General features: G+C 39.6%; 1 protein-coding gene across 1 annotated transcript; it reads right to left on the bottom strand.

Annotated features, from left to right (window-relative positions):
* Positions 1–24,721: 24,721 nt before the first annotated feature.
* On the bottom strand, positions 24,722–25,027 carry LOC107470404 (uncharacterized). Its single transcript, XM_016089810.1, has one exon. It carries the CDS (start codon positions 25,025–25,027, stop codon positions 24,722–24,724), a length of 306 nt encoding a protein of 101 aa, XP_015945296.1.
* Between the last annotated feature and the right edge of the window lie 1,213 nt (positions 25,028–26,240).

Below are 26,240 nucleotides of genomic sequence, written 5' to 3'. Positions count from 1 at the left end.
TAGTGTAAAGGTAATTAGAAGCTTCCTAAGACATGCAGGATTCTACAGGCGGTTTATAAAGGATTTTTTAAAAATTGAAAAATCCCTGCGTAGTCTCTTGGCCACTAATGTTCCATTCGTCTTTGACCAAGAATGCCTGCCTGCCTTTGAAACTCTAAAAGCCAAGCTTGTCACTGCTCCTATAGTATCTGCACCCAACTGGGACTTGGTATTTGAGCTAATGTGTGATGCAAGTGATCATGCAATTGGTGCAGTCCTAGGTCAGACACATGACAAGCTTCTGCATGTCATTTATTATGCTAGTCGCGTATTAAATGATGCGTAGAAAAACTACACTACTACAGAAAAGGAGCAACTTGCAGTGGTTTATGCCATTGACAAGTTCAGATCCTACCTAGTAGGATCTAAGGTCATTATTTATACTGACCATGCTGCTCTAAAGTATCTACTCACTAAGCAGGATTCTAAACTCAGACATATAAGATGGGTATTACTCCTGCAAGAGTTTGATATAGAAATTAGAGACAGAAAAGGGATAGAAAATCAGGTGGCTGATCACTTGTCCCGGATTGAGCTAGTTGCAGGAACTTTTTCTCCATCCACTGACATATCCAAATCCTTTCCAGATGAGCAACTATATGCCATCCGAACAGGATAAGCCCAGAAACTCATGCATGATGGAAAATATTACCTACATGATAAGCCATATCTCTTTAAGAGATACTCAAATGGAATAATCCGATGCTGTTTCTGAAGAAGAGGCATAGATAATTCTATGGCATTGCCATGGTTCAGACTATGGAGGACATTTTGGAGGTGAGTGGACAGCCACCAAGGTTCTCCAATGTGGCTTTTACTAGCCTACTCTCTTTAAGGATTCTAGAGAGTTCGTCAGTAACAGTGATAGTTGCCAGAGGGCAGGCAAACTCCCCATGGTCACAGCATGCCTCAGTAAGGAATCTTAGAGATTGAGTTATTTGACGTATGGGGCATAGATTTCATGGGACCTTTCCCGCCTTCATACTCAAACATCTACATGCTTGTGGCAATAGATTATGTGTCTAAATGGGTTGAAGCAATAGCAACACCCACAAATGACACCAGAATAGTAATGAAGTTCCTCCAAAAGAATATCTTCAGCAAATTTGGTGTCCCTAGGACACTAATTAGTGATGGAGGAACTCATTTCTGCAACAGACAGCTGGATTTTGTCTTAAGCCGATAGAGAATTTGCCATAAAGTAGCAACATTGTATCATCCCCAAATAAATGGGTAAGATGAAGTCTATAATAGAGAACTAAAGCAAATCCTAGAGAGGATAGTAAGTGCCTCTAGAAAGTATTGGGCTAGAACTTCACCATATCAGTTGGTATATAGGAAGTCCTGTCATTTGCCAGTGGAACTAGAACACAAAGCCTATTGGGCTACTAGATTCCTTAACCTTGATGCTAAAGCAGCAGGGGAGAAATGGCTGCTCCAACTAAATGAGTTGGATGAATTCTGCTTAGATGCATTCGAGAATGCAAAGATCTATAAGGAAAAGGCAAAAAGGTGGCATGACAGGAAGTTAGCTTCCAAAGTCTTTGAACCAGGACAAGAAATTCTTGCTCTTCAATTCAAGACTCAAACTGTTTATTAGGAAACTTAAATCCCATTGGATGGGACCGTTTGTGATTACCAAGGTATCACCTTACGGACACACAGAACTTCAAGGTAAAGAAACCAGGTTCACTGTCAATGGGCAGAGGGTTTAGCATTACCTTAAAGGAGATATAGAGCCAGGAAGCTCAATACTGCTACTAAGTTAAGTACAGTGAAGTCTAGATAAAGACATTAAAAAAATGCTTGTTGGGAGGCAACCCCATAATCACCCATACTTTATTGATTTTCTAGTTATTTCTATTTTAATTAGATTTTTTTAATTTGTTTTCCATTATGTTTTAAGTATTAGTGATCATGAACAGTGCTTAAACAGAGACACAATGATGCAGAACAACAAACAGAATAGGGTGGCAACTGGGCGTTCAAACTCCCATAGAGACAACAAGTCTGGCATTAAACGCCAGCGAGGAAGCCCTAGCTGGGCGTTTAACGCCCTGAAAGAAGCATGAACCTAGCATTAAACGCCAACCATGAGGCCCTGGCTGTGCGTTTAACGCCTATAACGGAGCACACACCTGGCGTTAAACGCCAGCTAGGAGACCCTGGCTGGGTGTTTAACGCCCTGAAGGAAGCATGAACCTGGCGTTAAACGCCAACCATGAGGCCCTGGCTGTGCGTTTAACACCCATAACGGAGCACACACCTGGCGTTAAATGCCAGACATGATGCCTTGGCTGGCCGTTTAACGCCCAAGAAGGAGTATATGCTTGGCATTAAACGCCAGCAAGGAGGCCCTGGCTAGACATTTAATGCCTAAAAGGGAGCACTACTCTGGCGTTAAACGCCAAAATTCCACCATTCTAGGCGTTAAAATGCCAGCATAGCAGCATGGAGGTAACTTTAAAATTTTAATCTTCTCTTGATTCAACTCATTTTCTTCCAATTCAATTTCAAATATTCTTTGATTTTTAAATCAAATTTGGTTCAAATACTTTAATTTCAATTTAATTTCAAACTTAAAACATTTTTTCAAAATTTTTTCCAAATCCTTTTCAAAATTTCATATCTTCTATAACTTGTTTTCAAAATCTTCCAAAATCTTTTCTTATCTTGTTCATATCTTTTATTAAACTTTCAAATCTTTTTCATTCCTCTTATCTTGTCTTTAATGCCTTTTCTATCATCTTTAAATCTTTTCCTATCTTTTAAATTTAACAACTTATCTATTCTATCTTTTTCAAAAAATCTTTATCTTTCTATTATAATTATTTTTGAAAATCCCTTCCCCTCCTTATACATATGCATGACCGTTCCTCTCCCCCTCACTCAACACCTCTCATTCAAATTCTCTCTTCTTTTTTCATCTTCTATTCTTTTTTCTACTTCTTCCTTTCTCACTCTTTGCTCGAGAAGGAGCAAACTTTTAAGTTTGGTGTGGCAGTAGCCCTGTTCTCTCATAAAAAATTCAACTCTATGGCTCCAAAAAGTGGCAAGACTGTCCCAAAGAATAAGAAAGAAGACAACTCAACAGTTTTTTTCAAACCTATTCGATTCCTTACCAAGCAACATGAAGAATATTATCATAAGATAATGAGCAAAAGGCCAGTAGTCCCTGAAGTGGGATTCAACCTTAGAGAAATTAAATACCCGAAGATCCAAGAGCAGATTCGAAGGAGAAGCTGGGAGACTCTAAGTAATCCCGAATTAAATATTGGATACAACATGATCTGGGAATTCTATGCAAATCTGTGGATGACAGATAAGCAAAAGAAAGATGGAACAACCTTTTATACTTTTCGTACCATGGTCAGAGGGAAGATCATGTACTTTCATCTGGATAGGGTGAGAGAGGTCTTCAAATTACCTCAGCAAAAGGATGACCGTGGGTCATACAACAGAAGGGTTGTAGCCAACCAAAAGCTGGATCAAGTCCTAGAGGACATATGCCTACCAGGAACTCAATGGATTGAGAATACAAAAGGGGAGCCATGCCAAGAGGCTAGGGTTCTGATCCAATTGGACAACTTTATTCCCGTGGAAAAATCAATCACCAAGCAAGTGATGGAGAGCTCAAAGATAGAAGACGATCACCCTAAAAGGAAGGCACCTGAGCCTTCTCAAGAGATCCCCCCAATAGAGTACTGGGAACAGCTGAAGGCGTCTGTAATTCACTTACAGAGCACGTTGGATCAGCTCAAAGAAGAACAGATAGATCAGACTAGCATGATTTGTAAACTGATCAAGGAGCAGGAGAAGCAAGGGGCGTGAGCTGGAGGAGCTGAAGCGCCAGAAGCTTTCCCCTGAAGAGCCCAGTACCCCTCAAGTTGAAGAGCCATGCGTCCCACAGCCTGAAGAAACCAGCATCTCCCAAGCTGAAGGTTGTTGAGTTTCAACTCTGTGGCTATTCTAATTCCTATTTTTCATATTTCTGTTATTCTAATTCATAATTAGGTTGTATGATCACTAGTAGTAATTAAGTCTTTATTTTTATTTTTATTTTTATGTCTTTTAGGATTACATAAGCATTAGTAGTAATTAATTAATTTTTATTTTTCCAATTAGCTATAAATTATTCCTCTTATCATCATTAAACATGAATAAAATAGTAGATTTTTTTAGAAGAAATAAAGATGCATAAATTTTTGAGCTTTCCAATAAAGAATAGTAAATTATTTTGATATGGTGGCATTGCTTTAGTTTTCTGAATGCATGAATAAACAGTGCATGTTTAAAGTTGAATTTTATGATGCTAGCTGATAAATCCATATTTGATGATATATTTTGGATTGATTTGAGTGGATTTCATCATGTAAACCCACATTTATTCATCTAAATATCATGCTTTTGAGATTTCTTCCTAAAATGTGCCTAAAAGTGAAAACATGCTCTTTTCTGCTTAATTTAGTCAATTTTTATTCTCTTTAATCCCATTTGGTGCCTTGATGTATTTGTTGAGTGATTCCAAGTTTTCAAGGCAAGTATAGGTTGAAGAAGTGAGAAAAAAGAGCATGCAAAAAGGAAGAAATCATGAAGGAAATGGAATTTGGAAAGCTGCTAGTCCTGACCTCTCGATACTAAATTGGTCATAACTTGAGCTACAGAGGTCCAAATGAGGTGGTTTCAGTGGCATTAGAAAGCTAACGTCCGGGGCTTCAAAATGATATGTAATATTCTACAGAGGTCCAAATAAGGTGGTTTCAGCGTACGCACTGGCTCTTGAAAGAATGAAGAAAAAGGAAAAAGAAAAAGCATGTTACAAAACAAGAAAAAAAGTATTATCCATGCAAAAAAAAAAGCAAAAGAAGTAGAAAAAGCTAATAGCTCTTTCTGCCAAAAAGTAAGAGCAAAAAGCCAGTAACCCTTTAAACTAAAAGACAAGGGTAAAACGGTCCCAAATCTTTGAGCATCAGTGGATAGGAGGGTCCAAAGGAATAAAATCCTGGCCTAAGCGGCTCAAACAAGCTATCCCTAACCATGTGCTTGTGGCGTGAAGGTGTCAAGTGAAAAGCTTGAGACTGAGCCGTTAAAGTTGTGGTCCAAAGCAAAAAGAGTGTGCTTAAGAACTCTGGACACCTCTATCTGGGAAATCTAGCAAAGCCGAGTCACAATTTGAAAAGGTTCACCCAGTTAAAGTGTCTGTGGCATTATTGTATCCAGTGGTAATACTGGAAAACAATATGCTTAGGGTCACGGCCAAGACTCTAAAAGCTGTGTTCAAGAATTAAAAAGAGTTGAACTAGGAGAGTTAATAATATCATCTGGATTCCAATTTCCTAAAGATGCCAGCCATTTTGATTTTCAATGGATAGTGAGATGCCAAGACTATTCAGAAACAAAAAGCTACTAAGTCCCGCTCATCTATTGACTGAGCTTCATTGGAAACTCAGAGATTTATTGTATCCTAATCTTCTTTCATCTTATTTTTGTTTTTAGTTGCTTGGGGACAAGCAACAGTTTAAGTTTGGTGTTATGATGAGCAGATATTTTATACACTTTTGGCATAGTTTTCATGTAGTTTTTACCATATTTTATCTAGTTTTTATTAAGTTTTTACAGGTTTTAGTGTTAAATTCATATTTTTGGATTCCAGTTTGAGATTTTATGTTTTGTATCATTTCAGGTACTTTCTGGCTGAATTTGAGGAGCTGGAGTAGAAGTCTGATTTAGAGACAGAAAAAGTACTGCAGATGCTATCCAGATCTGACCTCCTTGCACTCAGAAGAGATTTTCTAGAGCTATAGAAATTAAAATGGAGCATTCCCAACCGCTATGGAAAGCTGACTTCTAGAGCTTTCTAGCAATGTATAATAGTTTATGCGTTGTTTCAGATTGGAAAGCCCAAAACTTGCGTCCAACGCCAGCTTCCTGCCCCCTTTCTGGCGTCCAATGCCAAGGAGGAGAGCCCAATGTCCAAACTCCCAAAGAGAACCCCCTAGCTGGTGTTCCACATTCAGGAGACCTCATAGCATGTGGATCTGATGAAAGCTCAGCCAAACACTCACCAAGTAGGCTCCAGAAGTGGATTTTAGCACTAAAAAGACTGTTTTACCCTTACTAGTCACTAATTTAGGATTTAAGGGATTTAATTCATGTTATTTAGAGACTTTTACATCACTTTTACCATCATACATGTTTTACTTTGTAATTTACTTCAGCATGAGTTTCTAAACCTCCTAGGTTGAGGGGAGGAGCCCTGTTGAGTCCTATGAATTAATAAAAGTATTATTGTTTCTTCTTCGATCCGTGTTTGATTTACTTCTAAGATGTATATCTAATATTTATCATGGTGAAAAGGATGATCAGACAATCAGCTCTTTTCATCACATTAAGACGAATGTGCCTAACAAACACCCGCGTCTACTTGGGTTCGTGTGAATACATGGCCGGAAAGCACGAGCCAATAGCTATGTTTATACATCTCTCAGACGGCTAATCCACGACTTCGTTGGGGACTTCTTGAGACACCAGTTCAGTTAATTTTCGGGGAGATTAGGGTCTCCATGGCATAGGCTAGAATCCATAGAAGCAGCATACTATGATCCAGAAGATTCAACCTTATCTGTGGTGTTTTGAGTAGGATCACCAAGAGAATGACTGCTAGAGCTTCACCCCCTGTCAGACTGAATGACCATGGGCAATGGCATTTGATCTGGACCAGAGGAGATCAACGACCACCGGCAATGGCGTTGATCACATACAACCTGCCATAGAAGGACATTATTCACAAGTAAAGAAGACAGTGATACCAGAATTAATTTAGAAAGGCTAAGCAACTCCAATCTTCAACTATTCTCTTTTCATAGTTTACACAATTTCTGAGTTCTAATTACTCTTTTTCTCTATTCCTATTAATGACTCTATTTGATATAAAAAATAATTTATACAATATTAAAACACGTCAATTCCTTCTAATCTGCCTGACTAAGACCTGCAGGATAACTATAGTTGCTTCAAACCACAATCCTCGTGGGATCGACCTTGACTTGCTCAGGTATTACATGGACGACCTAGTGCACTTGCTGGTACTACAGTACGAAGGTGTGGAGATTCGTGTTACCACCCACGAACTGAATGATCATTGGTCTTGGGGAAACCTACGAATTGTTATTTGTTTTATATACGGGAAAAGCCCACAAATTGATAATCATTGATTACAGAAATAACCTACGAACTGTTTGTGTTTTGATCTCAGGGATAACCCACGAACTGAGGATCAGTGTATTGTTGTATGTTGATCTCGGGGAAAACTCACGAACCGAGGATCGCTATTTTGTTTGTGTTGATCTCGAGGATGCCCACGAACTGAGGATCACTATTTCCCCTTGTGCGTATATTATGGGTTTGAGCTTTGTGCCGACTTCCAGTAGTCACGAAGGAGTGGTATTCTTAACCACCGACACGTATGCACGAAGGACACAATGGGAAGCCATATCTAAGACTAGTTCCTAGGTAATGTCGGGATGTAGGGTGTACACTGACACATGAGCTCATAGCCTGCATAGGACAGACATGCATCATACTTGGTTGTGCATTTTCTCTGTTATGATTGTTGTATGAATGTATGCTTTCTTTGTATTCTATTCTCTGTGTCTGTGTTTGATTTTTTTGTATTCTTTTGTTTGTGTTTTGCTTTTTGTTTTCTCTATTTTTTCTATTTATCTATTTCTTCTGTTTACTACTTCTTTGTATTCTGCTATTTATCTGCTAAACAATACAAAACTAATAAACTTAACTAATAACCCTGGCCCTACGAAGGACTCCCCAGTTCTTACCCTTCTCTCTTCCTTTCCCCTTCAGATGAAAGCAAAAGTATCCTTCCATAGTCTATTGATGATCGTTCTGCAAAAGGGTTCTGCTCTGGGTAGTCTTTTGAGTCTAGAGTGAGATTCGTTTTCTGTTTATAGATATATACCATGAGACCAACCGACATCTACACCTTGATTATCTACGAACTTTAGCCTATGTCCTCCGCACGATGTTTCTGTTATGTGGCCACTCAATGAAGTACTAGAGAGATGCCCTATGACGACGTATAATCGTGCAGAGGTGTAGGAGAAGATGTTCCACCTTTTGATGGCATTTGACTTGACCCGAGTTTTGAAGACCTAGATCATACTTTCCCTTGCTTTAGTAGTTTAGAGGGATTAGGTGAGCATAGAGTCTAAGTTAGGCTGGGCAACAGCTTAGGGACTTGTTGAACAGGTCAGGGCCTGGGATGTTGTATGTATATGTATATATCTATATAGTTATCATGTAGCTATATCTAGGGGTGTTCTAACTCAGATCTATAATATATACTCTAATAAAGGCTATATAACTAAATATTGTTAATTGCTTGAGATGTATATAAGTATGGTTGTTTATAACTATTTTATATGTTATTCTTTGTGAATTGACTATGAATTATTTTATTTATTAATCCAAATATTTTCAAAAAAAATTACCCCACAAATTAACAACGTTCTAATGATGGATTAGGCTCATATAATGAATAATAGATAGTAACTAGGAAGACAAGTTAGTAGTGCTTAATTTTTGGTATGATCTAGACATACTGAAAATTAGGTCATTACACACGGACCAAGCAGACCAAGCCTAACGACTCCCGCAAGCTAATTCAAATGTAAAGTACCAAAACCAATAAAATCTCAGCATATACACTCATGAATTTCAAAATTCAAGGGGTAGAGAAATTAGAGTGAGAGTGAAGCTTACCTATGAAATTGTTCCGATGGATTCATAGTGTTCGACGCGATGATCACATGGCCGCAAACGATGAGGTGATCAGAACTCGGAGTGAGAAGTTATCTTGATTTGAAGTCAAGCCAAGGGTTTGGATCTCATCCCCTTCTTCCCACTTTCATGAGTTTAGCATGTGTTTCGTTTGATTTGGGGGAAGGAAGGCATGTTGGCCTTCATTAAGAAGTTATTGGTTTCGGCCTTGGGTCCAATAAGAGCCCGGTTTGTCCAGTTTAGTCTGTTCGGCCCAATCTTGGGCCAAGTTATTTAAAATTTATGTTAAAATTCTTATTTTATTTAGCTCTACCTCATTAAACTATAAAATTTTATTTTCTAATTTTTTGGATTAATAATTAATTTATTGGCTAATTATTTACTAATTTTGCGAATTTTAAATAGGGTTTCAATTTGAAACCTAATTAAATTCTTAAAATGACTTTAAGAATACTATTATTTATCAATTTACTAATTGGCTTTTAATCAAGTACTCTAATTTAAAATATAAGATAATATAGTTAATTTTCTTTGTTTATAAAAATAAAAGTATTAAACTCCAAATCTCAATTATTTAAAATAAATTGTTCGGTTGGTTCGGGATGGGATCCCTTAAATGGGGTTCCACCTAGTTCTGGGTCATGGAGAGAGAGGCAGGAGCGGCCGACTTCCTGGGTTCTTCGTGCAGGGGGTATCACCTGCAAAGACACTCCGACGCTCAAGTCAGCCAGGTGTGCAGGCGGGAAACGTGTATAGTGTTGTTAGTAACGTACCTTGGGGGAGGGGTATGACCCTCCCCTTATATATCCTGTTAGTAATGGCTCAATTTCTCAAATTTGAATTGATCAAAGCTAAATAATTAGGTTGGTTTAGTTAAAAATTTTCTAAGCAAATTTAAAGAAAACCAAGTTTATCAAAATTAGGTTAGTTTGGTGTGGGTCGTAGTTTAAAGTTAAATGTCATACTTTAATCTTGCAATATATATAAATATATAATATTTAATTATGAGATTGTATTACTTAACAATACCATTGAGATAATAAATACTTTAAAATTTGAAGAAAAAGAAAATAAATTTAGAATGATTTAGTTACTGAAATTTTAATTGTAAAAATATCCAGATACACAAATTTTTTCCCCTTTAAACAAAAAGAAAAAAGAGGTTGAACACATACATGACAGGACTAATAATATTGGATCATTTGGATGTATATATGTTAATAAGTTGAAAAAAAAAAAAAAAGAACTCATGAATTTGAGAATCAAACTACCTTCGGTTGTTGGTTTGGTTTGGTTTTGATTTGAATCACTCACTGCTTAAATTGATTTCATTAATATGGTTTGAATTTTAATTGAGCGTCATGAATAGTAGTTTAATTCGACAAAACATCCCACTTTTGGAGTTTTGGTACAATAAAAATTCACACACACATATGTATTTTTGTGTTACTTTATTAATTACAAATATTATTTTTAGACAAATATTGAAATTAAATAACACGAATTTCTCCTTAGAGAAAAAAAGGAAAGCAGAGTATATAACCGAGACTGATAATCATATATCAATTATTCAGATAAAAAAGAATTTTTCAAAAAATTCGTCTAAGGAAAACAATAAAAAATAATAAGACAAATAAATTTTTAATATGTTTGTGATGATCAATTTATAATTTTTTAAAGAAAAAATATCATGTAAATCTTTAAAAATCTTTTGTAATAGATTCATAAGTTTGTGAAAAAAAAAGTATTAAGTTTTTGAAGAATTGAAACAATAAGCCTATAAATCTCTAACAGAAAATGAGTTGTATATATCATTATCATGTTTGGAGACTTATAAATTTTAAAATTTTAGAGATTAAATTAAAATATTAATTTTTCACAGATTTTTAAGTCTATCACAAAATTTTTACAAAAGACTTATTAAATATATTTTTCTTAATGACTTATAAATTTGTTATAAAATTTTTTAAAAATAATTTACTTCTCTTATTAATTCGAATATGTAACACCCTAATTACCCTAAGTCTTACCTTATGCCGTAAAGTAAAGGTTAATTGTAACACCCTAATTAGCCTAAGCCTTACCTCGCGTCGTAAAGCAAAAGATTAATCAAAGGTTACGACAAGTCTAAGCTTTTACATATATTATATAGAAGGAATTAATAATAGCTAGAAGCCCGATGAAGAATATAGCTCAAAAATAGGATTTCAAAAGTGCAAAGCGTACTAACGAAGCTACTGACTTAGAGCATAAGAAAACAAGTGTAGAATAACAAAACATCATAATATAATATAGTATAATATCATAAGAAGCTAGCCACGACTCACGGAGTTTAAGCCGGCTAGCCGGATACAAACCATATATGAAACCAGACAGTAAAGCAGCTTATACAAGTTTTGTTCTCTCAAACACAAGCCTCTAGGCGAAACAAATTATAAAAGTGAGAGACATATATATATATATATATAATAACTCAAATGACTCCAAAAGATATCCAGATCCTCCGCTCCTGTTACCAACCAGACAACTCACCGAGGTGGGTTGCGACTTGCATCTGAAAAATACAACAGAAATATGGTATGAGAACTGAAGGTTCTCAGTATGATAACAGTACTCAGTGATGTAGGATATAAGACCCCGGGATGCCAAAAGGCAATCCTAGACTCCATATCCATCACAAGAATTCAAACTTAAAGTATCTAAACCAAATCAGCATAAAAGTAATTCCTTAACTCAACTTAAGCCGTAGTACCATATAAGGGTATTCTATCTTAGGGGATTTCTATTCTAATCAAACACCGCTGTCCCACAGCCTTCACCAATCGATCTGCCAAGCGATCCCATCGCCACCGCTTTTCGAACCTCCTCAGCCCCAGGAAAAGCACAAGTATATACAACACAAGTAAAACACAAGTAGAGGCATATACAGCAACTAATACAAGTAGCAATTAGACATGTTAAACAAATAGAGAAAATAACATCCAGTCAGAAAAGCATACAAAGAGGTAGAAAATGCACATAATGAATGTCTGCCCTATTGGCTGTGATATCACATTGTCGGTTCACCTGCCAACCCGACACATCTCCATGGAGATGTTGCCCTTCGAATTCATGGTGTGGGAACTCTCGAGATATAGTACTCGGATCACTATCCAGGATTTTGCGCCTGCACGCTCTGATGATTCAAAGGGATGTGAGCGGGATCTATTGCCTCCGACCTCACATCTAAGCCCAAGCGGGATGAACCACCGCCCTTACGGTGCCGCCGCTACCTCGACAGGCGGGATCCAACCTCGGCCCCTTCCGGGCACATAACGTCTCATAATCTCAATGAAAAAATGGTACAGTGGTTTTCAAAACATATTTAGTACAAGATGGATCCATCACTTCATTCACAGTCCTAGACTCGTTTTCAACCACTGTTCATTCACATCTCAGTTCCTTGATTTTGAATTTCATTCATCAACCATCCATCACACATCATCAAACTTTCCCCAATACAACAGAAACCTAGTACTCCATTTGCTAACTTTTCGAAATAATAGTGTCTAAAACCCTTAAACCATTTTCCATACTTGAGCACCCAAAAATATGTCCACAAGTATTAAAAAGGTGTTGTAGAAGCTTACAACTTCATCGGGAAGGAGAAATAGTTGAAAAGAAAACTAAATTTGAGAAAGAAGGCATGTGCGTCTGCACAGGGGTGTGCCTGCGCATGCCCAAGAAATTTTTAAAAGTGTGCGTACGCACAGGTGTCAAAACATAAAAGGTCTGTTCACTTGCACAACCTGTGCCAGCGCCCCCAACAGATTGGCCTCCCAAACGTGTGTGTGCGCACAGGTCTATGCGTACGAACATGTTGCAATTTTCCCATTGGTGTGCACGCGCACAAGCTGTGCCAGTGTTGCAGGCAGATTGTTTACCTCTGCATATGCAGATGCACAGGTCGCCATTTACGCAAAGTGTGTGTGCGCACATAACAGAAAACTCAGAATTTCGTAACTCTGCAGAATTTTCAGATTTTCAACACCAACTTTGTATGATCATAACTTCCTCTAAAAAATTCCAAATTCCCCAAACTTTACACTGATTTAAAGGAATTTTAAAGATCTTTAAATCTAAACAGATTTCAACCAATTTTGAAAATTGAGGCAAAAGTTATGATCAGACAAAATACACCAAAATTTCACTTTTACCCAAAATCACAATTTTTACAATTGCTTTGCAAAACCATTCCAAACTCCACTTTTACAATCAAGCTATATACATATAAATCACCACAAAATCAACCTAGGGCTCAACATAAATCAAAAGTTCACAAGAGATCAAAGCCTTTTACCTTTTCCAACAGATTTGGATGGCAAAACCCAAAGCTAAGCAAGCATTAGGGTGAACCTAAACATCAAGAATCACAAAAATTCACTTAATTAAAAACCCTAGGTACCTGAAATTTTGGAGAGAATAACTGGGAGGATTTTGAGCTTACCTCTAGAGTTTCTTTAATGGGTTTTGTAGAGCTCCTCACAAGGAATGCTTAGCCACTGACGGCACACAAATCAGAGCTCTATAGCTCAAGATATGAGCTTGAGAAGATTGAGGTGATTAGGGTGTTTTCTTCCTCCTCTCCTCCCTTTCTCCATTTCTGAAGTGTATGTGTGTTTATGAGGTTAGGGTTCATTAAATGAACCTTTACATATGTTGGACTTGGGCCCAACTTGGGCTCGGTTCAACTCGTTAGCATTTTTAGCCCGTTTGGCCTAACTTCGGGTCAAACCTTTAAAATTAACGCCCAATTTTTCATTTCTACTCTTTTTCTAAGGTTTTTGACTGTTTCTACTTTTTCTTGCGCAGCACCGGGCAGACTTGAACCAATTCAACTGGTTCAACTGCCGATTCGTAATTTTTCATGGTTTTTCACAAAAAACACATTTTCTGACTCGAAAAGACCCACTGACTCCAAAAATGATGTTTAAAACCTCAAATTCTCACTCTAACTTTTTAGAATCACAATTGGGCAATATAACCACTTAACTAACCGGTTCGATTATATGCGGTTCTTACATTCTCCCTAACAAATAAGAAATTTTGCCCTTAAAATTTGAATTACTTGAGAAAAGCTCGGATTAATCTTTTCGCATCTCAGATTCCAATTCTCAAGTATGTTGTTCAACTCCTGCTCGCTTCCAAGCAACTTTGACCAACTGAACTTCTTTTCCTCGCAGCTTCTTTACACTGGTGTCGTCAATTCTAACCAGTGTCACTTGGAAAGTCAAGTTTTCCCTCAGCTCAACCGTCTCAGGCTCCAACACATGAGCCGCGTCCGAAGTGTACTTACAGAGTTATGACACGTGGAACACGTTATGTAGGTTAGATAAGTGAGGTGGCAAAGCCACTTGATATGCCACTAGCACGAAACGCCTTAGGATCTCAAACAGTCCTATATACCTCGGATTCAACTTTTTGGTCTTGACTGCTCTTCCAATCCCAGTTGTGCGTGTAACCATAGAAACACATGCTCTCCCACTTTAAACTCTAACGATTTTCTTCTCTGGTCCGCATAACTCTTCTGTCGACTCTTAGCAGTCAAAATCCTTTCTCGTATCTTCTCAATCTTCTTCATAGTCTCTATTACCACATCTGGACCCAATACACTTGCCTTGCCCGATTCATACCAACAAAGTGGAGACTAGCACTTCTGTCTATACAAGGCCTCATACGGAGCTATCCCAATGCTCGCATGAAAGCTATTGTTGTATGTAAACTCCACCAATGGCATGTAGCGGTCCCAGCTCCCGGGGTTGATCCAAAACACACACTCTCAGCATATCTTCCAATGTCTGAATAGTCATTTCCCACTGTCCGTCTGTTTGTGGATGATACGCCCTACTAAGACATAGTTTCGTACCGAAAGCCCTTTAGAAAGCTCCCCAAAATCTTGAAGTGAATCGGGGATCATGGTCCGACACTATGCTCGACGGCACACCATGCAACCTTACTATCTCCTTTATATACAACCTTGCTAACTCTTCCATAGAACATTTTACTCGAATAGGTAGAAAATGAGCAGATTTGGTTAAACGATCCACTATCACCCAAATCGCATTAAATCCCGACCTAGTCCTCAATAAACCGGTCAATTAGTCCTCAATAAACTGGTCACAAAATCCATTGAAATTCCTTCCCACTTCCACTGAGGAATTTCAAGTGGTTGATGCATTCCCGACGGTTTCTGATGTTCTATCTTCACCTTCTGACACGTCAGGCACTTTGAGACATGTTCTACCACATCCTTCTTCATACCGGGCCACCAGAACATAGTCTTCAGATCATGGTACATCTTAGTACTTTCAGGGTGAATAGAAAATCCACTCTTGTGCGCTTCTCTCAAGATATCTTGCCGCAATGTCCCCACATCCGGCACAATGACTCTTCCCTTGAATCTCTACAATCTGTCTTGATCCCATGATACCCTCCATTGCTTCCCTTGTTTGATAGCTGGCAACACCTTTGGTAACATGTCATCGTTTTGATGAGCCTTTATATCAGATTTAAAGTCACTTGAGATCTGTAACTGATTCAGGCAAGCTCTTCCAGCAACTTGATCCATATCCAGCTTAAGACCCACAAACTTCTCCATCAGCTCCTCTTCCTTAATTCTCATCCAAGCTATTGTTATGGATTTTTTACTTAATGCATCTGCTACCACGTTTGCCCTTCCATGATGATAACTCAGTTCAAAATCATAATCCTTAAGCAACTCCATCCACCTCCTCTAACGCATATTTAGCTCTTTCTGATCAAAGATGTACTTGAGAATCTTATGATCAGAAAAGACGCTAAACCTTACTCCGTACAAATGGTGTCTCCAAATCTTCAATGCAAACATAATCGCCGCTAATTCCAAGTCATGAGTTGGATAATTCACCTCATGTGGTCTCAGCTGACCCGATGCATAAGCCACTATGTTCCGGTGTTGCATCAACACGCAAACCAAACCTTTCAGAGAAGCATCACAGTACACTTCAAATGGTTCATGCGGTTCCGGCAAGATCAAAATAGGTGCTGAAGTTAATCTCTGCCTCAAAGTTTGAAAACTCTCTTCACATTCTGACATCCAAACAAAAGTCACTTCTTTTCTTGTCAACTTTGTCATCGATAGTGCAATTTGGGAAAATCCTTCGATAAACCTCCGGTAAAATCCGGCTAACCCCAAGAAACTCCTAACTTCTGTTACCATCGTCGGTGTCTCCCATTCCATCACCGTTTCTACCTTAGAAGGATCCACCACTATTCCTCCTTTGCTCACTACCTGACCTAGGAACTTTACTTCCTCCTTCCAGAACTCGCACTTCGACAACTTAGCATACAACTTTTGCTCTTTCAGGATTTGCAACACAATCCTCAAATGCTCCTCATGTTCCTTTTCCGTCTTGGAGTAAACTAAGATGTCATCTATGAAAACCACCACGAACTTGTTCAGAAAGGGACAAAAGACTCTATTCATATAATCCATGATGAGAGCAGGTGCATTCATTAACCTAAAGGACATCACCGCAAACTCGTAGTATCCATAACGTATTCTAAATGCAGTCTTAGGGATGTCATCCTCCTTCTCCCTTATCTGATGGTAACTGGTGCACGAAATTGTGATCATTAATGGCGCCATCAATATGGTACGCTCAATTGCAATCTCAACTCTTTATCACAACTTCGCACAACTAACCAGCAAGTGCACTGGGTCGTCCAAGTAATAAACCTTACACGAGTAAGGGTCGATCCCACGGAGATTGTTGGTATGAAGCAAGATATGGTCATCTTGTAAATCTCAGTCAGGAGGATTCAAATGGTTATGGAGGATTGATAATTAAAAGATGAATAAAACATAAAATAAAGATAGAGATACTTATGTAATTCATTGGTGAGAATTTCAGATAAGCGTTTGGAGATGCTTTGTCCCTTTCGTCTCTCTGCTTTCCTATTGTCTTCATTCAATCCTTCTTACTCCTTTCCATGGCAAGCTGTATGTTGGGCATCACCGTGGTCAATGGCTACAGTCCCGTCCTTTCAGTGAAAATGTTCAACGCGCTCTGTCACAGCACGACTAATCATCTGTCAGTTCTCAATCAGGTCGGAATAGAATCCAGTGATTCTTTTGCGTCTGTCACTAACGCCCCACAATCGCGAGTTTGAAACTCGTCACAGTCATTCAATCCTTGAATCCTACTCAGAATACCACAGACAAGGTTTAGAACTTCCGGATTCTCAAGAATGCCGCCATCAATTCTAGCTTATACCACGAAGATTCTGATTAAGGAATCCAAGAGATATCCACTCAATCTAAGGTAGAACGGAAGTGGTTGTCAGGCACACGTTCATAGGTGAGAATGATGATGAGTGTCACGGATCATCACATTCATCAAGTTAAGGAAGAAGTGATATCTTAGAACAAGAATAAACTGATTTGAATAGAAGAACAATAGTAATTGCATTAATACTCGAGGTATAACAGAGCTCCACACCTTAATCTATGGTGTGTAGAAACTCCACCATTGAAAATACATAAGTGATAATAGTGATCATTGGCTTCGGCCCCAGAGAGGAAACCAGAAGAACCAAGATGATCTAAGAACTAGACGTCCAAAGATAAAAATACAATAGCAAAAGGTCCTATTTATAGAGAACTAGTAGCTTAGGGTTTACAAATATGAGTAAATGACGTAAAAATCCACTTCCGGGCCCACTTGGTGTGTGCTTGGGCTGAGGATTGAAGCTTCTATGTGTAGAGACTTTTCTTGGAGTTAAACACCAGCTTTTGTGCCAGTTTGGGCATTTAACTCCCACTTCTGTGCCAGTTCTGGCATTTAACGCCGGGCAGTCTTCAGCTGATTTGGAACGCCAGTTTGGGCCATCAAATCTCGGACAAAGTATGGACTATTATATATTGCTAGAAAGCCCAGGATGTCTACTTTCCAACGCAATTGAGATCGCGCCAACTAGGCTTCTGTAGCTCTAGAAAATCTACTTTGAGTGCAGGAAGGTCAGAATCCAACAGCATCTGCAGTCCTTTTTCAGCCTCTGAATTAGATTTTTGCTCAGGTCCCTCAATTTCAGCCAGAAAATACCTGAAATCACAGAAAAATACAGAAACTCATAGTAAAGTCTAGAAAAGTGAATTTTAAATAAAACTAATAAAAATATAATAAAAACTAACTAAAACATACTAAAAACATACTAAAAATAATGCCAAAAAGCGTATAAATTATCCGCTCATCACAACACCAAACTTAAATTGTTGCTTGTCCCCAAGCAACTGAAAATAAATAGGATAAAAAGAAGAAAATATACCATAGACTCCAAAATATCAATGAAACTTAGCTCCAATTAGATGAGCGGGACTAGTAGCTTTTTGCCTCTGAACAGTTTTGGCATCTCACTTTATCCTTTGAGGTTCAGAATGATTGGCATCTATAGGAACTCAGAATTCAGATAGTGTTATTGATTCTCTTAGTTAAGTATGATGATTCTTGAACACAACTACTTTATGAGTCTTGGTCGTGGCCCAAAGCACTCTGTTTTCCAGTATTACCACCGGATACACCCATGCCACAGACACATAACTGGGTGAACCTTTTCAGATTATGACTCAGCTTTGCTAGAGTCCCCAATTAGAGGTGTCCAGGGTTCTTAAGCACACTCTTTTTGCTTTAGATCACGACTTTAACTGCTCAGTCTCAAGTTTTCACTTGACACCTTCACGCCACAAGCACATGGTTAGGGACAACTTGGTTCAGCCGCTTAGGCCAGGATGTTATTCCTGTGGGCCCTCCTATCCACTGATGCCCAAAGCCATGGATCCTTTTCATTACCCTTGCCTTTTGGTTTAAAGGGCTATTGGCTTTTTCTGCTTGCTCTCTTTTTTTTTGAATTCACTGCTTTTTCTTGCTTCAAGAATCATTTTTATGATTTTTCAGATCCTCAGTAACATGTCTCCCTTTTCATCATTCTTTCAAGAGCCAACAATTTTAACATTCATGAACAAAAAATTCAAGAAACATATGCACTGTTCAAGCATACATTCAGAAAACAAAAAGTATTGTCACCACATCAAAATAATTAAGCTAGTTTTAAGGATGAATTCGAAATCATGTACTTCCTGTTCTTTTGTAATAAAAATAGTTTTCATTTAAGAAAGGTGATGGATTCATAGGACATTCATAACTTTAAGGCATAGACACTAAGACACTAATGATCATAAGACACAAACATAGATAAACATAAGCATAAAAATTCGAATGTGCCTAACAAACACCCGCGTCTACTTGGGTTCGTGTGAATACATGGCCGGAAAGCACGAGCCAATAGCTATGTTTATACATCTCTCAGACGGCTAATCCACGACTTCGTTAGGGACTTCTTGAGACACCAGTTCAGTTAATTTTCGGGGAGATTAGGGTCTCCATGGCATAGGCTAGAATCCATAGAAGCAGCATACTATGATCCAGAAGATTCAACCTTATCTGTGGTGTTTTGAGTAGGATCACCAAGAGAATGACTGCTAGAGCTTCACCCCCTGTCAGACTGAATGACCATGGGCAATGGCATTTGATCTGGACCAGAGGAGATCAACGACCACCGGCAATGGCGTTGATCACATACAACCTGCCATAGAAGGACATTATTCACAAGTAAAGAAGACAGTGATACCAGAATTAATTTAGAAAGGCTAAGCAACTCCAATCTTCAACTATTCTCTTTTCATAGTTTACACAATTTCTGAGTTCTAATAACTCTTTTTCTCTATTCCTGTTAATGACTCTATTTGATATAAAAAGTAATTTAGACAATATTAAAACACGTCAATTCCTTCTAATCTACCTGACTAAGACCTGCAGGATAACTATAGTTGCTTCAAACCACAATCCTCGTGGGATCGACCTTGACTTGCTCAGGTATTACATGGACGACCTAGTGCACTTGCTGGTACTACAGTACGAAGGTGTGGAGATTCGTGTTACCACCCACGAACTGAATGATCATTGGTCTTGGGGAAACCTACGAATTGTTATTTGTTTTATATACGGGAAAAGCCCACAAATTGATAATCATTGATTACAGAAATAACCTACGAACTGTTTGTGTTTTGATCTCAGGGATAACCCATGAACTGAGGATCAGTGTATTATTGTATGTTGATCTCGGGGAAAACTCACGAATCGAGGATCGCTATTTTGTTTGTGTTGATCTCGAGGATGCCCACAAACTGAGGATCACTATTTCCCCTTGTGCGTATATTATGGGTTTGAGCTTTGTGCCGACTTCCAGTAGTCACGAAGGAGTGGTACTCTTAACCACCGACACGTATGCACGAAGGACACAATGGGAAGCCATATCTAAGACTAGTTCCTAGGTAATGTCGGGATGTAGGGTGTAAACTGACACATGAGCTCATAGCCTGCATAGGACAGACATGCATCATACTTGGTTGTGCGTTTTTTCTGTTATGATTGTTGTATGAATGTATGCTTTCTTTGTATTTTATTCTCTGTGTCTGTGTTTGATTTTCTTGTATTCTTTTGTTTGTGTTTTGCTTTTTGTTTTCTCTATTTTTTCTATTTATCTATTTTTTCTGTTTACTGCTTCTCTGTATTCTGCTATTTATCTGCTAAACAACACAAAATTAATGAACTTAACTAATAACCCTGGCCCTACGAAGGACTCCCAGTTCTTACCCCTCTCTCTTCCTTTCCCCTTCAGATGAAAGCAAAAGTATCCTTCCATAGTCCATTGATGATCGTTCTGCAAAAGGGTTCTGCTCTGGGTAGTCTTTTGAGTCTAGAGTGAGATTCGTTTTCTGTTTATAGATAGATACCGTGAGATCAACCGACATCTACACCTTGATTATCTACGAACTTTAGCTTAAGTCTTCCGCACGATGTTTCTGTTATGTGGCCACTCAATGAAGTACTAGAGAGATGCTCTATGACGACGTATAATCATGCAGAGGTGTAGGAGAAGATGTTCCACCTTTTGATGGCATTTGACTTGACCCGAGTTTTGAAGATTTAGATGATACTTTCCCTTGCTTTAGTAGTTTAGAGGGATTAGGTGAGCATAGAGTCTAAGTTAGGCTGGGCAACAGCTTAGGGACTTGTTGAACAGGTCAGGGCCTGGGATGTTGTATGTATATGTATATATCTATATAGTTATCATGTAGCTATATCTAGGGGTGTTTTAACTCAGATCTATAATATATACTCTAATAAAGGCTATATAACTAAATATTGTTAATTGCTTGAGATGTATATAAGTATGGTTATTTATAACTATTTTATTTGCTATTTTTTGTGAATTGACTATGAATTATTTTGTTTATTAATCCAAATATTTTCAAAAAAAATTACCCCACAAATTAACAACGTTCTAATGATGGATTAGGCTCATATAATGAATAATAGATAGTAACTAGGAAGACAAGTTAGTAGTGCTCAATTTTTGGTATGATCTAGACATACTGAAAATTGGGTCATTACACACGGACCAAGCAGACCAAGCCTAACGACTCCCGCAAGCTAATTCAAACCTAAAGTACCAAAACCAACAAAATCTCAGCATATACACTCATGAATTTCGAAATTCAATGGGTAGAGAAACTAGAGTGAGAGTGAAGCTTACCTATGAAATTGTTCTGATGGATTCATAGAGTTCGACGCAATGATCACATGGCCGCAAACGATGCGGTGATCAGAACTCGGAGTGAGAAGTTTTCTTGATTTGAAGTCAAGCCAAGGGTTTGGATCTCATCCCCTTCTTCCCACTTTCATGAGTTCAGCATGTGTTTCGTTTGATTTGGGGGAAGGAAGGCATGTTGGCCTTCATTAAGAAGTTATTGGTTTCGGCCTTGAGTCCAATAAGAGCCCGGTTTGTCCAGTTTAGTCTGTTCGGCCCAATCTTGGGCCAAGTTATTTAAAATTTATATTAAAATTCTTATTTTAATTAGCTCTACCTCATTAAACTATAAAATTTTATTTTCTAATTTTTTGGGTTAATAATTAATTTATTGGCTAATTATTTACTAATTTTGCGAATTTTAAATAGGGTTTCAATTTGAAACCTAATTAAATTCTTAAAATGACTTTAAGAATACTATTATTTATCAATTTACTAATTGGCTTTTAATCAAGTACTCTAATTTAAAATATAAGATAATATAGTTAATTTCTTTGTTTATAAAAATAAAAGTATTAAACTCCAAATCTCAATTATTTAAAATAAATTGTTCAGTTGGTCGGGTACCGGACGGTTCGGGATGGGATCCCTTAAATGGGGTTCCACCTGGTTCCGGGTCATGGAGAGAGAGGCTAGAGCGGCCGACTTCCTAGGTTCTTCATGCAGGGGGTATCACCTGCAAAGACACTCCGACGCTCAAGTCAGCCAGGTGTGCAGGCGAGAAAAGTGTATAGTGTTGTTAGTAACGTACCTTGGGGGAGGGGTAGGACCCTCCCCTTATATTTCTTGTCAGTAAAGTGGGCCCCTCAGGGGAAGGCCTCTTTCCAGGAAGATTCCTTCTCCACAGCTGTCACGTAGCTGGCAAGGAGGGTGCGTGCCCGGGTCACCTGACGGGCGGGTCACGGTAACTGACCTAGTCGGGTCGGTAAACCCTTGGGCTGGGTTGGTTGACATGCCTAGCTCGGCTGGGCTGCAACAGTGCCCCCAACGCGCCAGTTGTGGTCGTGAGCGCCGCTGGTGGCGCGTTCCGCTTCTCCAGGCAGGTTGCTGTCTAATGTTCGGTTGCTCGTGGTACGGATGCACCCTTTGCGTGTGTAGGCCTTTTCGTCGTTAGGGATAGCCCTTTGTCCCATTGTTCTTTGCACTGGGCATTTAATATTCATAATGGGTTATTTAAATGGATTTATGTCGTTCCGATCTGCTCAAGGTCGGCAGATCTTTGGTTTGTTCGAGGATTCATATCATGGATTCAAGGACAAGTACTTCAAGGTTCGTCCCGCTAAAGGTCGGCATCCCTTCTGGCTGATGTTGGAGGGGGAAAGGCACATCCCGACCTATTAGAGTTTCGGGGCAGGGTCTAACGCCTTCACTAAGGTGACCTACAAAAGGTTGTACCCCCAAAATAAGAGTATTGTCGACGTGTTGTTAGCTTTCTTTTCAAAAAATGACGTTAACCCCCACCTCCTCATGGGTGATCGGGAAGTCACTAGGAATTATATTTGCGAGTGGCTTTATCTTCACTTTTTTGTTACTATTGCTTTAATTTGCTATGCCGACCTCACAACATAACAGGTTTCGTTGTTTTGTTGTAGTGGGAATGTAGGCCGAAGTGACAAGACTTGACACTTTATACAACACCTTTTTGGCTGGAGATAGCGACGAAGAACCGGCCAATGAGAACCAGGAGGTTCCCCCCAAATATGTCGAGGCCCAGGCGGTGCCTTCCTTCTATGCTGCCAAGGTGACGCCCCAGAACGCTATCAAGACGCATGCCTCTCCTACCCAAGTTGAGGTGGTCGGTACCGACGAGGGCTCGACCTCTCAACCACAATTTGAGGACGATGAAGTGGTGGTTGTAAATAACCCGAAGAGGAAGAGGTCGTCCTCTAGCCCCGAAGGAGCCCTCACTGTGATGGAGAGGAACTTTAATGCCAGGAACTTTATTGACGCCCAACTGCTTCCCGGCATGGAGGACTTCTTCCATGGTGGGGACCTTACTTCGCAAGCAAGGTGGATGTACCGAACTCTTCTTCGCGGGGCGGTCATAGCGGGAAAGGCAGAGTTTGCCCTGGCAGGGGCGCAGACTGTTCAGAGGAAGCTTGAGTCTTCTGTTTAAGCCAATAATAAATTTAAGGTGGAAGTTGAATCACTTCGGGAGCAGCTGTCCAGCACAGATAAGAAGCTTAAAGCTGCCGAGGAGAAGGCCAGAGTCGCCAAGGAGAAATTAAAGACTTCTGAACTGAGGCTGCTAAATTTAAGAAGAAGTACAAGGAGACCGTGAAGTAGGAGAAAAATGTCATATTGATGACTGAAGAGGCTCTTAAAGCCCAAGTGAAGCTCGTGGCTCCAGACTTCGACACATCGGCGATCGGGGTCTTTAAGACCATTAAGGATGGCAAGATTATTGATATGCCAAAGAAGTGATCTCTGTACTCTTGTATAAATTTTGCAGCTTTGTTGTTGTGCATGTTGAATCTTGTAACTTTAAACTACTTTAGTAGTCGCTTGGTCAGCTTATGGTTAGTGTTCTTCCCCTCTTACATAGTAGTGCATTTTTGTTCTATTTTGTTACCATTTTGTTGGTATTGGCTTGTCGACCCGTAGCGCTGGTAATTTGACGAAGCCAAGTCGTGGCTTTATTACTGCTATAGCCGTTTGTTATAGTGTTAGTTTGGTTGGTTCCCGGGGTGATCAGTCCCGGGTTATCGTATCGTCGCCCCATTTACCACGTATCTTAAGAAATTCGTTGACATGGGATGTAAAAAGGGGAAAAGGTAAATTTAATCATAAGTGAACATTAATCGGTAGTTGATCAGATCTATGAAAATGATAAGTATTTCACAAAAGTGAATTATTTAATGATAAAGCAAAACCCGGGTCTTATAGAACCTGGCAGGTCGCCTATTCAGCGCATTTGGTCAGAATAAAATCTTCTTAGGTTCCTCACATTCCATGTTCTCGGGACTTCCTTGCCGTTGAGTCTTTCCAACTTGTAGGCGCCTCTGCCGATTACTTCCTTTATTCTGTACGGGCCTTCCCAGTTCGACGCTAGCTTACCTTCTCCTTGAGTCGGCAGTCCGAGGTCGTTGCACCGCAGGACCAGGTCATTTTGCTCAAATTCTCTCCTGAGTACTTTGATGTTGTAGCGCAAGGCCATTCTTTACTTCAGCGCTGCTTCCGACAAATGGACCATCTCTCTTGCCTCGTCTACTAGGTCTTTTTCCACAGCTTCTTCCACTCCTCCCAAGAGTAACCGTGGGCTCGGTTCGCCGACTTCTACAGGTATCATAGCATCTACCCCGTATGTTAGGCGAAATAGGGTCTCAACAGTAGACGATTTCTGGGTTGTGCAGTAGTACCAGAGGACTGAGGCGAGCTCGTCAGCCCATGCTCCCTTCTTCTTATCAAGCCGCTTTTTGAGGCCTAGCAGGATGACCTTATTCGCGGCCTTAACTTGGCCATTCATCTGGGGTGTTCCACAGATGAGAACTTTTGCTTTATGCCCAAGCCAGCAAGGAACTCTCCAAACTTCTTATCGGTGAACTGTGTCCCGTTATCAGAGATAACGACTTCTGGGATGCCAAATCGAGTTACTACGTGTCTCAACATAAACTTCCGACAACTGGATAAGAATATGCTGGCTAGTGGCTCGGCCTCTATCTACTTGGTATAATAGTCGATAGGAAGTCGACTACACAATGTGCAAAAGGTCAGGAAGATGTCAATAGATTTAGCTCGGTTGTTAGCGCCTTGTGAAAATTGGCGTTCTCCTGGCACTTGACGCATTTCCTCACGAATTCTTTGGAGTCCTTTATCATCGATGACCAGTAATAACCAGCTCTGATGAGCTTCCTTGCTAGGGCTTTGGCCCTGATGTGCTTCCTTGCTTGGGCTTTGGCCCCGATGTGGTAACCACAACACCCCTCATGGACCTCTCTGAGCACATAATCCATTTGGTCTGGATGCAAGCATTTTAGCAAGGGTTGGTTGGGTCCCTTCTTAAACAACTGACCTTGTATGATTGTGTATTTGGCCACCTCCCTTCTCAACGCTTTGGTCGACTTCTTGTCCCCAGGACGCTTGCCACTTTCCAAGAAGTCGGTGATCGGGTCCATCCAAGAGGGATCCACCTTTGTTAAGTGGAGGGTGACCGCTGGTTCTTTTTTCAGACCTTGGATGAGAGATCAGTTCCCCGCTCCTGGTTTGGTGCTTGCTAGCTTTGACAGAAGATCTGCTCGCGTGTTTCTCTCTCGGGACGTGCTGCACCGAGACCTCCTCAAATCGCTGGGTTAACTCTCTAACCTTCTCTAGATATCTTTGTAGTAACGAGTCTCTGGCCTGATATGATCCATTGACCTGAGAGGTCACGACTTGTGAATCACTACATATTTCTAACCTTGTGGCTCTGACCTCCTTGGGCAGGACTAAGCCGCCCAAAAGGGCCTCGTACTCTACTTGATTATTTGACACTGGGAACTCGAACTTGATCGATTGTTCATAAACGACTCCAGTCAGGCTTTCCAACATTATCCCAGCTCCGCCGGACTTCTGGTTGGAAGCTCCGTCTACGTGGGGCTTCCACTGTATGTTCGGTGGCTCGGTTGGGTCTCCTGTTATTTCGACCAAGAAGTCGGCCATGGCCTGTGCTTTGATCGCATGCCTGGGTTCATATTGCAAGT

This window comes from Arachis duranensis, chromosome 10 (assembly GCF_000817695.3).
Source record: "Arachis duranensis cultivar V14167 chromosome 10, aradu.V14167.gnm2.J7QH, whole genome shotgun sequence".
Taxonomy (NCBI): domain Eukaryota; kingdom Viridiplantae; phylum Streptophyta; class Magnoliopsida; order Fabales; family Fabaceae; genus Arachis; species Arachis duranensis.
Note: the sequence above shows the minus strand (reverse complement) of the source record. Positions and strands in the feature narration are given on the sequence as shown.